We start from the raw sequence: 15,804 nt of genomic DNA, 5'->3' as shown, positions 1-15,804 counted from the left end.
CCTTCAGTGGCTCTGTCTCCTCAGCCAGCTGTTCTATCCTGTTCCTCACGTCAACATACTGGCAATCAACTTCCTTGGTAGTTCTCTTATGCTCCTCCAGCTCCTCCTTCGCTTCCTCCACAGTTTTCTTCTCACCATCGATTCTCTGCTGGTTCTCTTGAGCCACTTCTTCCTGTAGCATTTTATGAAGTTAAACATTTAAATGAAATGCACCGTGTTAACAATTCAATCAATCCAACCAACATCGATCATCTCTACAGGAAATCATGGCATCATTTGGAATCATGGATAAATAAAGTTACACTTTACCAAAGTGCTGATGTCATCAGTCTGTTCCTCCTCAACATTCTCCAGCTCGGTCACACCGGCCTTGACCTGATTCACTGTGGCCTGGATTCAAATATATAGGTAGACTGTTAAACAGCATGCATGTCCTACGTTACATAGGGGGTGTAACATGCTCAACAACAGATGACACCCTGCATTAATATACAGGACATTTGTCAATATCTTTCAGATACATCTACAGCAATGCTTCCGTTTACAACACACGTCTTTTTCAGAGTAGTGATGGTGCAATGTATCGGACTGTTGTCAGTTCAATGTGTCAATGTTTTCATTGCATATGTCCCTATTCAAATTAACAATTGGTCAAGAAAACTGAGCAGTGACAAACACATTATAACACAGTTCAACACATTACCAGAGTCTTTTTCAGAGTCATGATTGTGCTGTGTAGTTTGGCCTCCATGCGCTGGATGTCCTCATTGACTGAGCTCAGGTGAAGCTGAAACCGGGAGAGCTGGGCCTTGTAGTTCTCCAGCTCTGACTCCACCATGCTGAGCAATGACAATGAACAATAAAACTACAAATCAATACAATGCTGAAGGACAGTACCATCTCATGGGATGAAGGCGGCAGGTAGCCTGGCTGTTTAAGAGGCTTGCCAGTTCGAATCCCGGGTCTGACTGGAAAAATCTGAGTGGGTGGGGGAACGTGAGCTGGCAACCGAAAGGTTGCTGGTATCAAATCCTTGATGCCATTGCCTGCTATTGTGCCCTCGAGCAAGGCACTTAACCCCCAAAACAACTGCTCCCCGGGCGCCCAGTGTGGCAGCCCCCCATAACTCTCCAAACCCTGTATATGTATATATTAGGGCTGACCCCATTTAGTCGACTGGTCGATTGTAATAAATTAATTGTGACTAATTTTTATTTTTTACATGTTGCACAAGACACCTGTTTGATTCATGCCTGTCTCAGTGGACTGTTCCATGGCGGAGGCCACAGGGATGGCACATTCCATCACTCTAAGACATGTGATAGTGAAATTGTGTATGGTTAAATCATGTAAAAAATAAATGGTGGAACACTAATACATTTAATATAATTTAATAACAAATGCGCTTTCTACCGCGTTGTATATGGCCACTGTCCATGATAGCGCACTGTAGAATTGGAACCTTCCCCTATGTTGCTATTGTGCAAAATAGCAAAATTACCCAGCATATTGGGATTGAGAACAATGTGACGGAGGCAGCAGCAGAGATGAGGAAACAGCCCTTGCCTTAGCCTAATTATCCAAGAAAATTGAGGAGAGAGGAAACCAACTTAATTAGGTCTATAATCAATAGCCTAACTGTTAAATGTGCCAGGCTTTATAAAATCATCCATATATATATATACACATATTTATGTATGTATGTATGTATGTATGTATGTATGTATGTACACACACATATATATATTATATACACACAAACACACATATATATATATATATATATATATATATATATATATTATATATATATTATATTACAGTATAACACACGTTATAATATATATATACATACATACATACACACACATTATAGTATATATATATATATATATATATATATATATATACACACACACGTATGTATGTATGTATGTATGTATGTATGTATGTATGTATGTATGTATATGTATATGTATGTATGTATGTATATATATATATATATATATATATATATACACACTGCTCAAAAAAATAAAGGGAACACTTAAACAACACAATGTAACTCCAAGTCAATCACACTTCTGTGAAATCAAACTGTCCACTTAGGAAGCAACACTGATTGACAATAAATTTCACATGCTGTTGTGCAAATGGAATAGACAAAAGGTGGAAATTATAGGCAATTAGCAAGACACCCCCAAAAAAGAAGTGATTCTGCAGGTGGTGACCACAGACCACTTCTCAGTTCCTATGCTTCCTGGCTGATGTTTTGGTCACTTTTGAATGCTGGCGGTGCTCTCACTCTAGTGGTAGCATGAGACGGAGTCTACAACCCACACAAGTGGCTCAGGTAGTGCAGTTCATCCAGGATGGCACATCAATGCGAGCTGTGGCAAAAAGGTTTGCTGTGTCTGTCAGCGTAGTGTCCAGAGCATGGAGGCGCTACCAGGAGACAGGCCAGTACATCAGGAGACGTGGAGGAGGCCGTAGGAGGGCAACAACCCAGCAGCAGGACCGCTACCTCCGCCTTTGTGCAAGGAGGTGCACTGCCAGAGCCCTGCAAAATGACCTCCAGCAGGCCACAAATGTGCATGTGCAGGTTATGTCGATATAGGACTCGTTTTACTGTGGATATAGATACTTTTGTACCCGTTTCCTCCAGCATCTTCACAAGGTCCTTTGCTGTTGTTCTGGGATTGATTTGCACTTTTCGCACCAAAGTACGTTCATCTCTAGGAGACAGAACGCGTCATCTTCCTGAGCGGTATGACAGCTGCGTGGTCCCATGGTGTTTATACTTGCGTACTATTGTTTGTACAGATGAACGTGGTACCTTCAGGCGTTTGGAAAATGCTACCAGGGATGAACCAGACTTGTGGAGGTCAACAATTCTTATTCCTGAGGTCTTGGCTGATTTCTTTTGATTTTCCCATGATATCAAGCAGAGGCACTGAGTTTGAAGGTAGGCCTTGAAATACATCCACTCCAATTGACTCAAACGATGTCAATTAGCCTATCAGAAGCTTCTAAAGCCATGACATAATTTTCTGGAATTTTCCAAGCTGTTTAAAGGCACAGTCAACTTAGCGTATGTCAACTTCTGACCCATTGGAATTGTGATACAGTGAGTTATAAGTGAAATAATCTGTCTGTAAATAATTGTTGGAAGAATTACTTGTGTCATGCACAAAGTAGATGTCCTAACTGACTTCCCAAAACTATAGTTTGTTAAGAAGAAATTTGTGGAGTGGTTGAACACGAGTATTAATGACTCCAACCTATGTAAACTTCCGACTTCAACTGTATTTATCTACAGAAATAAGACAGAAGCTGCTTCTGTTGTCTGTTTGAGTGTTTAATAGCCTACTGATTCCGTGAGCACCAAGCCTCATGCAACGGCAAAATGTTGGAGAAAGCGAACACACAGATTTGGTTGTTTTTAATCCTTGCTATGCTGTAATAAAGGCTTTACAATAGTAGGCCAGCATCCCGGAGTCGCCGCCTCACTGTTGACGTTGAGACTGGTGTTTTGCGGGAACTATTTAATGAAGCTGCCAGTTGAGGACATGTGAGGCGTCTGCTTCTCTAACTAGACACTAATGTACTTGTCCTCTTGCTCAGTTATGCACTGGGGCCTCCCACTCCTCTTTCTATTCTGGTTAGAGCCAGTTCGCGCTGTTCTGTGAAGGGAGTAGTACACAGCATTGTACCAGATCTTCAGTTTCTTGGCAATTTCCCACATGGAATAGCCTTCATTTCTCAGAACAAGAATAGACTGACGAGTTTCAGAAGAAAGGTCTTTGTTTCTAGCCATTTTGAGCCTGTCATCGAACCCACAAATGCTGATGCTCCAGATACTCAACTAGTCTAAAGAAGGCCAGTTTTATTGCTTCTTTAATTAGGACAACAGTTTTCAACTGTGCTAACATAATTGCAAAAGGGTTTTCTAATGATCAATTAGCCTTTTAAAATGATAAACTTGGATTAGCTAACACAACGTGCCATTGGAACACAGGAGTGATGGTTGATGATAATGGGCCTATGTAGATATTCCATAAAAAATCAACTGTTTCCAGCTACAATAGTCATTTACAACATTAACAATGTCTACACTGTATTGCTGATCAATTTGATGTTATTTTAAAATGGACAAAGAAATTGGTTTTCTTTGAAAAACCAGGACATTTCTAAGTGACCCCAAACTTTTGAACAGTAGTGTACGTATGTGTGCGTCTTTCGGAGGGAAAAGGGTAAAAAGCTGAAGTCAGATTTCCGTTGGACCTTATGTGCAATTGACCAATAATGTGATCTTAATCTGGTACTTCCTGGTTAAATAAAATAAACAAATATTTACTGCTGATGTGTTTCGGAGCAAGGTACTTTATAAGAGCACACCACAACAACCATACCAAAATAAATGTAATAAGAGTCCAGAGTAATAAAATAGGTACTTGCCGAATTTCTGTTTCCAGATCTCCCCCGAGGTATTTGGCCATGCTGAAGTCTGGAGTGTAGTACCGGTTAGGGTAAACCTGGTCTCCCTCCACGGTGAAGGCCTCACGGCAGTTCCTCGGGGGTCGGCCTTGTTGCATCACTCTCCTGGCTGCATTCTTCTCCTGCAATCACAACCGGGACAAGAGACATTGGTAGCTGGGAACTTTATCATGTTTTTAAATTATTTATTTATTTAAACTTTATTTAACCAGGTAGGCTAGTTGAGAACAAGTTCTCATTTGCAACTGCGACTTGGCCAAGATAAAGCAAAGCAGTTCGACACATACAACAACACAGTTACACATGGAATAAACAAACATACAATCAAATAATACAGTAGAAAAATCTACATACAGCATGTACAAATGAGGTAGGATAAGAGAGGTACGGCAATAAATAGGCCATGGTGGCAAAGTAATTACAATATTGCAATTAACCACTGGAATGGTAGGATGTGCAGAAAATGAATGTGCAAGTTGAGATACTGGGGTGCAAAGGAGCAAGATAAATAAATACAGTATGGGGATGAGGAAGATTGGATGGGCTATTTACAGATGAACTATGTACAGGTACAGTGATCTGTGAGCTGCTCTGACAGCTGGTGCTTAAAGTTAGTGAGGGAGGTAAGAGTCTCCAGCTTCAGATATTTTTGCAGTTCGTTCCAGTCATTGGCAGCAGAGAACTGGAAGGAGAGGCTGCCAAAGGAAGAATTGGCTTTGGGGATGACCAGTGAGATATACCTGCTGGAGCGCATGATACGGGTGGGTGCTGCTATGGTGACCAGTGAGCTGAGATAAGCGGGGCTTTACCTAGCGGAGACTTGTAGATGATCTGGAACCAGTGGGTTTGGCGACGAGTATGAAACGAGATCATACAGGTCGCAGTGGTGGGTAGTATATGGGGTTTGGTGACAAAATGGATGGCACTGTGATAGACTGCATCCAATTTGTTGAGTAGAGTGTTGGAGGCTATTTTGTAAATGACATCGCCGAAGTCGAGGTTCGGTAGGATGGTCAGTTTTACGAGGGTATGTTTTGCAGCATGAGTGAAGGATGCTTCGTTGCGAAATAGGAAGCCGATTCTAGATTTAATTTTGGATTGGAGATGTTTAATTTGAGTCTGGAAGGAGAGTTTACAGTCTAACCAGACACCTAGGTATTTGTAGTTGTCCACATATTCTAAGTCAGAACCGTCCAGAGTAGTGATGCTGGACGGGCGGGCAGCGATCGTTTGAAGAGCATGCATTTAGTTTTACTTGCATTTAAGAGCAGTTGGAGGCCACGGACGGAGAGTTGTATGGCATTGAAGCTCATCTGGAGGTTAGTTAACACAGTGTCCAACGAAGGGCCAGAGGTATACAGAATGGTGTCGTCTGCGTAGAGGTGGATCAAAGAATCACCAGCAGCGAGAGCGACATCATTGATGTATACAGAGAAGAGACTAGGCCCGATAATTGAACCCTGTGGCACTGTGGCGTAACTGCATCGCAGTGCTAGCTGCGCCACCAGAGTCTCTGGGTTCGCGCCCAGGCTCTGTCGCAGCCGGCCGCGACCGGGAGGTCCGTGGGGCGACGCACAATTGGCATAGCGTCGTCCGGGTTAGGGAGGGTTTGGCCGGTAGGGATATCCTTGTCTCATCGCGCTCCAGCGACTCCTGTGGCGGGCCGGGCGCAGTGCGCGCTAACCAAGGGGGCCAGGTACACAGTGTTTCCTCCGACACATTGGTGCGGCTGGCTTCCGGGTTGGAGGCGCGCTGTGTTAAGAAGCAGTGCGGCTTGGTTGGGTTGTGCTTCGGAGGACGCATGGCTTTCGACCTTCGTCTCTCCCGAGCCCGTACGGGAGTTGTAGCGATGAGACAAGATAGTAATTACTAGCGATTGGATACCACGAAAATTGGGGAGAAAATGGGATAAAAATTAATAAATAAATAAACTTTCACTGAGGTGACGTCATAAGGGTTTTGTGTGATTGTATTGACTAGGTCCTGAGCTCAGTAAGGGGAATTTCCAAGGCTGTAGGCTAACTTGTCTATATTATGCTAATATTTTGTATATTTTGTGATATATTGAGTCTTTTGGTGTCTTATGCCTAGAATTAGCCAAGGAGGTTGTATGGTTCATTTGGTTCCTATTCTGAAAGTTTGATAAATTGTGCATAATGACATGTATATTTAATTGTGCAACAAATGTATTTAGGGTGTCAGGCTCATATACTGTATTTCAATGCAAATTCAGGGGCACTTCTGAAATATTTTGGAGCACCCACTGGCCAGGATGAGGAGCCATCTACCTCCTCAGCCACACAGGCCTCTTCAGAAGTTATCTCGGAGCCTCAGGATGAGGAGCCATCCACCTCCTCAGCCACACAGGCCTCTTCAGAAGTTATCTCGGAGCCTCAGGATGAGGAGCCATCCACCTCCTCAGCCACAGAATTAAGACACAACTAGTTTGCAGAGGACCAAGTGAGGTAGCACCTAACTTTGTTTTCCCAAGGAATGAGAGTGATGGAAGAAGTTGTCACCACCAGTATTTCAGTAAGACCTTGGTGAGTGGTGTAAATAAATTCCTAGAAGTTGGTTGGTGTATTCTGAAAGAAACAGCCTTTTCTGCTGCAAACTCTTTTCTAAGAAGAAAATGTATTTAGCAAACTCAGGACTGACAGACTGGAAACATGCAAGTTCTTTGCTGACTTCACATGACAGCAGTCCAGAACACCAAAACTGCAACTGCATGAAAACATAGAAAGAACTGGCAATGAGGATCAAAAAAGAGGAAACAATTGATAATCATGATGGCACTTAATGGAGGCTGAGAGAATAAGATGGAGAGAGAGGTGTTGACATGTCTGACTGCTATTGTGCCGTCTCTGGCAATTAGACATCTGGCACTAAGGAGACACACAGAAACACTGTACTCTCCATCAAAATGGACATTTTCTCAAAAGGAGGTTAAACTGATGGCACAATTTGATCCAGTCATGAGAGCATCTTAACCGTGTCCAAAAAGGGTCCTTGAGTCACACCATCAGCTACCTTAGCCACCAAATACAGAATGAACTCATTGATTTTTTGAGCAGCAAGGTCTTTTCAATAATGGTGAGTGACATCAAGCTGGCAAAATGCTTCTCTATCATTCTAGATTGCACCTCAGATGTCAGCCACACTGAACAGTTGTGCAATTAAGTTTGTGCGTTTCTTGTTTGAAGTGCAATTGTGTAATAATCAGGTTCTCTTCTTTATAAGTGTGTTATTCTATTTGTGTATTTGTGTGATATAGGATTTGTGCAATTTAGTTTTTTGTGGGGGTTTTGTTCGCAATAGGGTAATAGTGTAATAATTCCATTCTCTTTTTTAATTGTATTTATATGCCACAATTTGTTTCTATTGGTCTTTGTTACTTCTTTTTGATATTTATGAATCTTCTTTTTGTATATATTTTTATATTTATATGGTTTTAAGGGGGGTTTCGCCCAGGGAGCCATAATGATCTGGGGTCTGTTGCCTTTAAAAGAAGTAGTGTGACATCAGATCCTGGAGGACTGCCTCGTCCTTGTAGTTGACACAGCAGAAGGTCTTCATGAAGCTCCTCAAGCAGCTCTCCACTGCTACAGCTAAGGCAGGGTCCTTCGCCCAGGGAGCCATACAAGCTACAACCACCACTGGTTCCCACTCTATGCAAGACAGCCTGATCAATTCCATGACGGTACAGTTAGAAACATGGTAAATGCTGTTGTTTCTATCTTCCAAGTTATCTTTGTCGTATGATGCCTCAATGCCAACTCCTTCAAACAAACGGTTTGTTGGACTGCACATTCAACTAGGAGCTTAAATCAGGGAAGAAACTAACCTTGATTATGAGAATGGATTCTATGCCTCTCATGTCGATGAGACAGTTTGCGATGACTGGGTTGGCTATGCTCAGAGAGTCCAGTACTGAGGGGTAGTCTGGGTGATTGACTCCCCTGAAACACAACCAAATAAAAAAACAAATTAGCTTTACTGACAACAACAAAAAGTATAGATATAGTTTGTTATGAACATCTAACAAAATAAGTTGGTAACAATGAGACAATGTATTCACAAATCCACAGAGTTTCACTCTAATAATATCTGTAACTAAATATGGTCAAGGATCAAATACGGTCCATAGTAGCTACCGGTATTCAAAAACAAAACAATATGTGGTAATGTCCCAAATGGCACCTTATTCCCTACATAGTGCACGACTATTGACAAAGGCCATGTAGGGAATATGTTGCCATTTCAGATGGAGCGATTGTGTCCTCACCGTCCTTGAACCTTGTAGACGGAGCCAGAGAAAGGGCTGACGATGATCTGGGGTCTGTTGCCTTTAGAGAAGTATCGTGACATCAGATCCTGGAGGACGGCCTCGTCCTTGTAGTTGTCACAGCAGAAGGTCTTCATGAAGCTCCTCAAGCAGCTCTCCACTGCTACAGCTAAGGCAGGGTCCTTCAGGTTTATACATGCCCCTGATGGGAAACCATGGATGGATGGATGGATGGGTAGATGGATGAATGGATGGATGGATGGGTAGATGGATGAATGAACAGAAAGAAAAACAGATTAATTCATGTTAAGTACATCTTTCTGAGGTTTCCCCACAGGGGGTAAATAGGAAGACTGTTGCACATGACCGTGCCATTCGGCCAGACCACTATATGATTGGGCTATACTAAACCAAAGAAGGTTGAGAACCACTGACCTATAGGACCAAGAGGTTTCTTGGTAAAACGTCCTTGGATGTAAGCCTTGTCTATGGTGTCTAGCAGATCAGGCATGTTATCTCCAAAACGCTTCAGTTTGTTGGATCTACTGGCCAGGAGCTGGTTCTTCCTCTTCAGTTTGGCTTCCATCGACACCTGAATATTCTTCTCTTCCAATCTAGAGCATTCAATCAACACATGAGCATTACAGAAGTTTGAGTACTCATACTAAAAGAAGAACGTGAGAGCAAATGGTTGATGCAGAAAGTGGTGGTGATCACGTTGCTGAGGCCTATATGTGAGTCTTCCGGGCCACACCCTATTGGGCCACACCCTACTCCACACATTGAATTAATATAAAATGTTAATATCTTCGGCAAAGAGTGATAAAATAAAAAGGCTTCAGCGACAATTATTTGAATAATTTATGGATGTTTTGTGAACAAAGTTGATGACTAAAGTGTCTTATTAGGAATGTCCAAATCTGACTTCTCTATGTGGCCGTGTACAGAAATGGTCATTCTGGACCGGGCGTCAGTTAAACTGCAGTACCGAAACAAAACTGTAGAAGCAGTCGACACAGTGCTTCTAGACCGGAACCATGGCCCCTTAAGTCTCAACACCGTGAGGATGTGTAAAATTGCTAATGGTCCGTAGGTATTTGTTGTCGTACTTGTTTCATACAGTAGAAAAATGCCACAGGTAGAAGAATGCCACAGGTAGAAAAATGCCACAGGTAGAAAAATGCCACAGGTAGAAGAATGCCACAGGTAGAAGAATGCCACAGGTAGAAGAATGCCACAGGTAGAAGAATGCCACGGGTAGAAGAATGCCACGGGTAGAAGAATGCCACGGGTAGAAGAATGCCACGGGTAGAAGAATGCCACGGGTAGAAGAATGCCACGGGTAGAAGAATGCCACGGGTAGAAGAATGCCACGGGTAGAAGAATGCCACGGGTAGAAGAATGCCACGGGTAGAAGAATGCCACGGGTAGAAGAATGCCACGGGTAGAAGAATGCCACGGGTAGAAGAATGCCACGGGTAGAAAAATGCCACGGGTAGAAAAATGCCACGGGTAGAAGAATGCCACGGGTAGAAGAATGCCACGGGTAGAAGAATGCCACGGGTAGAAGAATGCCACGGGTAGAAGAATGCCACGGGTAGAAGAATGCCACGGGTAGAAGAATGCCACGGGTAGAAGAATGCCACAGGTAGAAGAATGCCACAGGTAGAAGAATGCCACAGGTAGAAGAATGCAAACAGAATTCATCGGACTTAATCGTTTAAAAATAACAGGTTTTTATCTGATCTTATCATACTGTACAATATGATAAGACCACATTCTTGGAAGAGAAAGAAAATAGACTTTGAATCGTTTTCCATTACCGTAGTTTGTCCAACTCCTCCTTCCCTTTGAACAGAGCCTGTTGCCTGTCCTTGATCTCCTGATTCAGAGCGGTGCACTGCGTCTCATGCTTCTCCAACTGCGTCCTCAGACTGGAGATCTTCAGCAGTCTCTTGGTGTGCTCTGCCTCGGCCTTCTTGTTCTGACTCCCACTACATGGTTACATCAAAAGATCATTTCAACAAAAGCTGAATGTATGCAAGGAAATCCAAACGACAGTAGTTATGTAACTAAAAAATGTGGACCAGACCACAATGCAATGACTATTCATGCTTACGTAAATCAGTGTGTGCAGTTAACAGTGTTGAGGAAGCTACTCTGAAAACATAGTTTGTGAAGCTACCAATTACTTCACACTGGAAGAAGTTAAGAAAAATGTAGTTTACTTAAGTTACTTTGAAAAAGCAGTTCACTACATCCAAAGTACTTCGTGAAAAATTATTCTATCTAAATCTGAGATGTTATAGACCACAAATTGAAAGAACAGATCGATCTGGAGTCAGATGTTACCAGAACGTGTCATTTAGACTATTAAAACACAAAAACTGTTTCAAGTCAGAATTAGAAAGATGTGATGCCTACTTCACCCATACTTTCAGTTCTTTTAGGGGAAAAAAGTTCCAGTAGTTAGCTAGACCGCTACATGGCTAAAAAGTAATGAACTACTGAAAACACTACCTATATTTGAATTTAGTTTAACTACCACCTAGCTACTGCAAAACGTAGTTCAATTACTACTATCCAACACGGGCAGTTAATCCTTTCACAGTATATTCTACCAAACATTGACTATCACTCAAAAATCTCTCACATATTTTTCACTTTGTGAATTCTCTCGTGAAGAAGGGACTGTTCCTTCTCTGATTGCTTCAGTTTGTTCACAGCACGGAAGTACACCACCTACAATACAACAGCATAAAATACAGCTCAGACAAAGGTATTGCATTTCATCAAAGTGCTGCAAACATACAGAAAAGTATCGGTAAGCAAGGATATTAGTGAGGAAAATGGACATTTCATGTTAGTCCTAAACAACACCTTATTCCCTATGAAGTACAGTACTTTGAACAGAGCCCTATGGTCCCTGGTCAACAATAGTGCACTACATAGGTAATAGGTGCCATTTTGGCCGTAAACCTACATTTACTTCCTGGAATGGGATTGACCTCAACTCAGCCTCTTACCTCCTGCTCTTTCTGAGCTTTATTCTTTGACTTTACTTCTTCCTTTATCTTCCGACAGTCCTCTGACAGTGACTCCTCCTCTTCTTTCCGACTGTGAAGCCTGCTCTGGATCTCCTGCAATTTCTTTTCAGCTACTGTCACTTTATTCTGGAGGGAAAAGAGAGGAAAACATTAAAGGCCCAGTGCAGTGAAAAACTAGATTTTCATGTGTTTTAAATACATTTCCACACTGTTGAAATAATACTGTGAAATTGTGAAAATAATTATATGCCGTTTTAGTGTAAGAGCTGTTTGAAAAGACCACCTGAAATTTCAGCCTGTTTAGGTGGGATGGAGTTTTGGCCTTCCATGGTGATGTCACCATGCAGTAAATTAGTTAATAGACCAATAATAAAAATAGTTCTGAACCTCTGTCAATAAGAGTTCCATTTCAGTTTCCCCCTCCCCACTCCCTAGCAAAATTCCTGCTTGAGAATTTTTTTTAAAGCTAAGAATCTTTAAAAAAAATTCATTCACAGTATATTCACAGTAAATTCATTCACAGTAAGGTACTTAAAATGTAACCCAGATATGATTAAATATTGAGATAAAAATGGCTGCATTGGACCTTTAAGATATAACACAGGCAGGATTTCTAAGAAAATCATAAGAGTTTCTCCAATGGATTTCTCAACAGATCCAACTGACAGCATACACTATATATATATATATATATATATATATATACACACACACACACACTCACACAAAAGTATGTGGACACCCCTTTAAATGAGTAGATTCGGCTACTTCAGCCACACCCGTTGCTGACATATAAAATTGAGCACACATCCATGCAATCTCCATAGACAAACATTGGTAGTCAAATGGACTTACTGAAGAGCTCAGTGACTTTCAACATGGCATCGTTATAGGATGACACCTATCCAACAAGTCAGTTTGTAAAATTTCTGCCCTGCTAGAGCTGCCCCGGTCAACTGTAAGTGGTGCTGTTATTGTGAAGTGGAAACGTCTAGGAGCAACAACGGCAGTGGTAGGCCACACAAGCTCACAGAACGGGACTGCCGAGGGCTGAAGCGCGTAGGGCTTAAAAATCGTCTGTCCATGGTTGAAACACTCACTACCAAGTTCCAAACTGCCTCGGGAAGAAACGTCAGCACAATAACTTTTCGTCGAGAGCTTCATGAAATGGATTTCCATGGCCGAGCAGCCCCACACAAGCCTAAGATCACCATGCGCAATGCCAAGTGTCAGCTGGAGTGGTGTAAAGCTCGCCACGATTTGACTCTGGAGCAGTGGAAACGCTTTCTCTGGAGTGATGAATCACGTTTCTCCATCTAGCAGTCCGACGGACGAATATGGGTTTGGCGGATGCCAGGACTACGCTACCTGTCCCAATGCATAGTGCCGACTATAAAGTTTGATGGAGGAGGAATAATGAATTGGGGCTGTTTTTCATGGTTCAGGCCCCTTAGTTCCAGTGAAGGGAAATCTTAACGCTACAGCACACAATGACATTCTAGACAATTCTGTGCATCCAACTTTGTGGCAACTGTTTGGGGAAGGCCCTTTCCTGTTTCAGTATGACAATGCCCCCGCTGCACAAAGCGAGATCTATACAGAAATGGTTTGTTGAGATCGTTGTGGAAGAACTTGACTGGCCTGCATAGAGCCCTGTCCTCAACCCCATCGAACGCCTTTGGTATGAATTGTAACGCCGACTGCGAGCCAGGCCTAATCGCCCAACATCACTGCCCAATCTCACTAATGCTCTCGTGGCAAGTCCCCGCAGCAATGTTCCAACATCTAGTGGAAATCCTTTCCAGAAGAGTGGAGGCTGTTAAAGCAGCAAAGGGGGGTTCAACTCCATATTAATACCCATGATTTTGGAATGAGATGTTCCGATGAGCAGGTGTCCACATACTTTTGGTAATGTAGTGTACTTAGACAAATATACTTCACAAATACCTGACAGAGTTGAAGGTTTTCTTCGTGTTTGTGATTACTTTCCTCTGTGTCCATCTGTTCCTGTAGCTGTTGGACCAACCGCTCCTTTTCTCTCACCTGAAAGTAACAAAACAGAGGTGACATGACCATATTATTTTCTCGCAGAAAATAATTTATGCAGTTTTTCAAAGAATTTCCAACACTTTTGAATGGCTTTGACTTAGCCCAAACTAAACAAAATGGTGAATGAGAAACAACCAAGTAAAGTCCTACCAAGCACCATGCCATCATCTTCTTGAGTTCCTCCAGAGTCTCCTTCATCTTACCAACAGATGACAGGTTTTCATACCTCTCCTTCTTCTGCAAAAACTCCTGCTTGAGATCCTTTAGACACTGAAAGCAAAAGATAAAACATGGTTAGAGTCTTAACTTACTGTCCTATTTATGTACTAACCAAAAATAGAAATGCAACATGTGAAGTGTTGGTGCCATGCTTCATGAGCTGAAATAAAAGATCTCAGAAATGTTCCATATGGACAAAAATCTTATTTCTCTAAAATGTTGTGCACAAATTTGTTTACATCCCTGTTAGTGAGCATTTCTCCTTTGCCAAGATATGCCACACCTGTCAGCTGGATGGATTATTAAGAAGCTGATTAAACAGCATGATCATTACACAGGTGCACTTTGTGCTGGGGACAATAAAAGGCCACTCTAAAATGTGAAGTTTTGTCACACAACAATGCCACAGATGTCTCAAGTTGAGGGAGTGTGCAATTGGCATACTGACAGCAGGAATGTCCACCAGAGCGGTTACCAGAAAATGTTAGGGAATGTGTCCTGCTACATCCTGCTACATGAGGCAAATGGTGGTCACACCAGATACTGACAATTTTTTTCATCCACGCCCCTACCTTTTTTTAAGGTATCTGTGACCAACAGATGCATATCTGTATTCCCAGTCATGTGAAATCCATAGATTATGGCCTAATGAATTTATTGTAATTGACTGATATCCTTATATCAACTGTAACTCAGTAAAATCTTTTAAATTGTTGCATGTTGCGTTTATATTTCTGTACGGGGTAATTTAATTGAAAACCTCTAACAAACCAGGTACATACGTAGTGTTACATTGTCATCTTTTTTTTTTTTTTAAATCTAATAAAAAATAAAAAATAATCGTTAAGTGTATGTGTGACCATGTATGAAATGCACTTTAAAAATGTAATACATTCATTTTTGGGCCCCCATAAAATGTAATTTCCATGCGATAGCATTACCTCCTCTTGCCTCTCAACCTGTTCTCTGGTCACTGCTTTAGTCTGTTTGATGTGGATGTAGTCTCTCTTCATCTGCTCCAGTAGAGTCGCTTTCATGAAGAACTACATAAATATTTTTAAAAATGAATCCCCAGAAGGAACTTTGGTTGCGCATGATGAAGTGGACACAGAATTAGAATTGCATATGGGACAAAAATGAATGACAAAAAAAACAAGCACCACAAACATGTAGACAAGAAAATGACAGAGCTTAAATTACAAAACAAGGACAAAGAGCTTAAATTACAAAACAAGGACAAAGAGCTTAAATTACAAAACAAGGACAAAGAGCTTAAATTACAAAACAAGGACAAAGAGCTTAAATTACAACTGTACCTTATACTTATCTGCTTCGCTTTTTGAATGGAGAAATTGCTTACTCATTTCTTGGTTAAGAATTGAGACTGGGTTATCCACCTGTGATTTACAGTAAACAGCAAAAGAGGCTTTTCAAATATGGACATACACTACCTTTCCAAAGTTTGGGGTCACTTGGAAATGTCTTTGTTTTTGAAAGAAAAGCCAATTTTTTGTCCATTTAAAATAACATCAAATTGATCAGAAATACAGTGTAGACATTGTTAATGTTATAAATGACTATTGTAGCTGGAAACGGCTGATTTTTAATGGAATATCTACATAGGCGTACAGAGGCCCATTATCAGCAACCATCACTCCTGTGTTCCAATGGCACGTTGTGTTAGCTAATCCCATTTTATCCTTTTAA

At 41.6% G+C, this 15,804-nt stretch overlaps 1 protein-coding gene across 2 annotated transcripts in view; it reads right to left on the bottom strand.

The window, feature by feature from the left end:
* smc6 (structural maintenance of chromosomes 6) overlaps positions 1-15,804 on the bottom strand; it is a 29,147-nt gene that overhangs the window by 10,021 nt on the left and 3,322 nt on the right. For both annotated transcript variants that reach the window (XM_038967399.1, XM_038967400.1), the window contains exons 7-20: positions 15,414-15,494; positions 15,039-15,140; positions 14,029-14,148; positions 13,777-13,872; positions 11,809-11,955; positions 11,436-11,524; positions 10,606-10,776; positions 9,218-9,396; positions 8,783-8,984; positions 8,342-8,456; positions 4,459-4,619; positions 704-839; positions 310-390; positions 2-172 (exon numbers count right to left, since the gene is read on the bottom strand). In XM_038967399.1, the coding sequence (XP_038823327.1) occupies positions 2-172; positions 310-390; positions 704-839; positions 4,459-4,619; positions 8,342-8,456; positions 8,783-8,984; positions 9,218-9,396; positions 10,606-10,776; positions 11,436-11,524; positions 11,809-11,955; positions 13,777-13,872; positions 14,029-14,148; positions 15,039-15,140; positions 15,414-15,494 (1,851 nt within the window). The remainder of the gene's footprint in view (position 1; positions 173-309; positions 391-703; positions 840-4,458; positions 4,620-8,341; positions 8,457-8,782; positions 8,985-9,217; positions 9,397-10,605; positions 10,777-11,435; positions 11,525-11,808; positions 11,956-13,776; positions 13,873-14,028; positions 14,149-15,038; positions 15,141-15,413; positions 15,495-15,804) is intronic.

Source organism: Salvelinus namaycush, chromosome 28 (assembly GCF_016432855.1).
Source record: "Salvelinus namaycush isolate Seneca chromosome 28, SaNama_1.0, whole genome shotgun sequence".
Taxonomy (NCBI): domain Eukaryota; kingdom Metazoa; phylum Chordata; class Actinopteri; order Salmoniformes; family Salmonidae; genus Salvelinus; species Salvelinus namaycush.
This window is presented reverse-complemented; position numbering and strand designations above follow the sequence as displayed.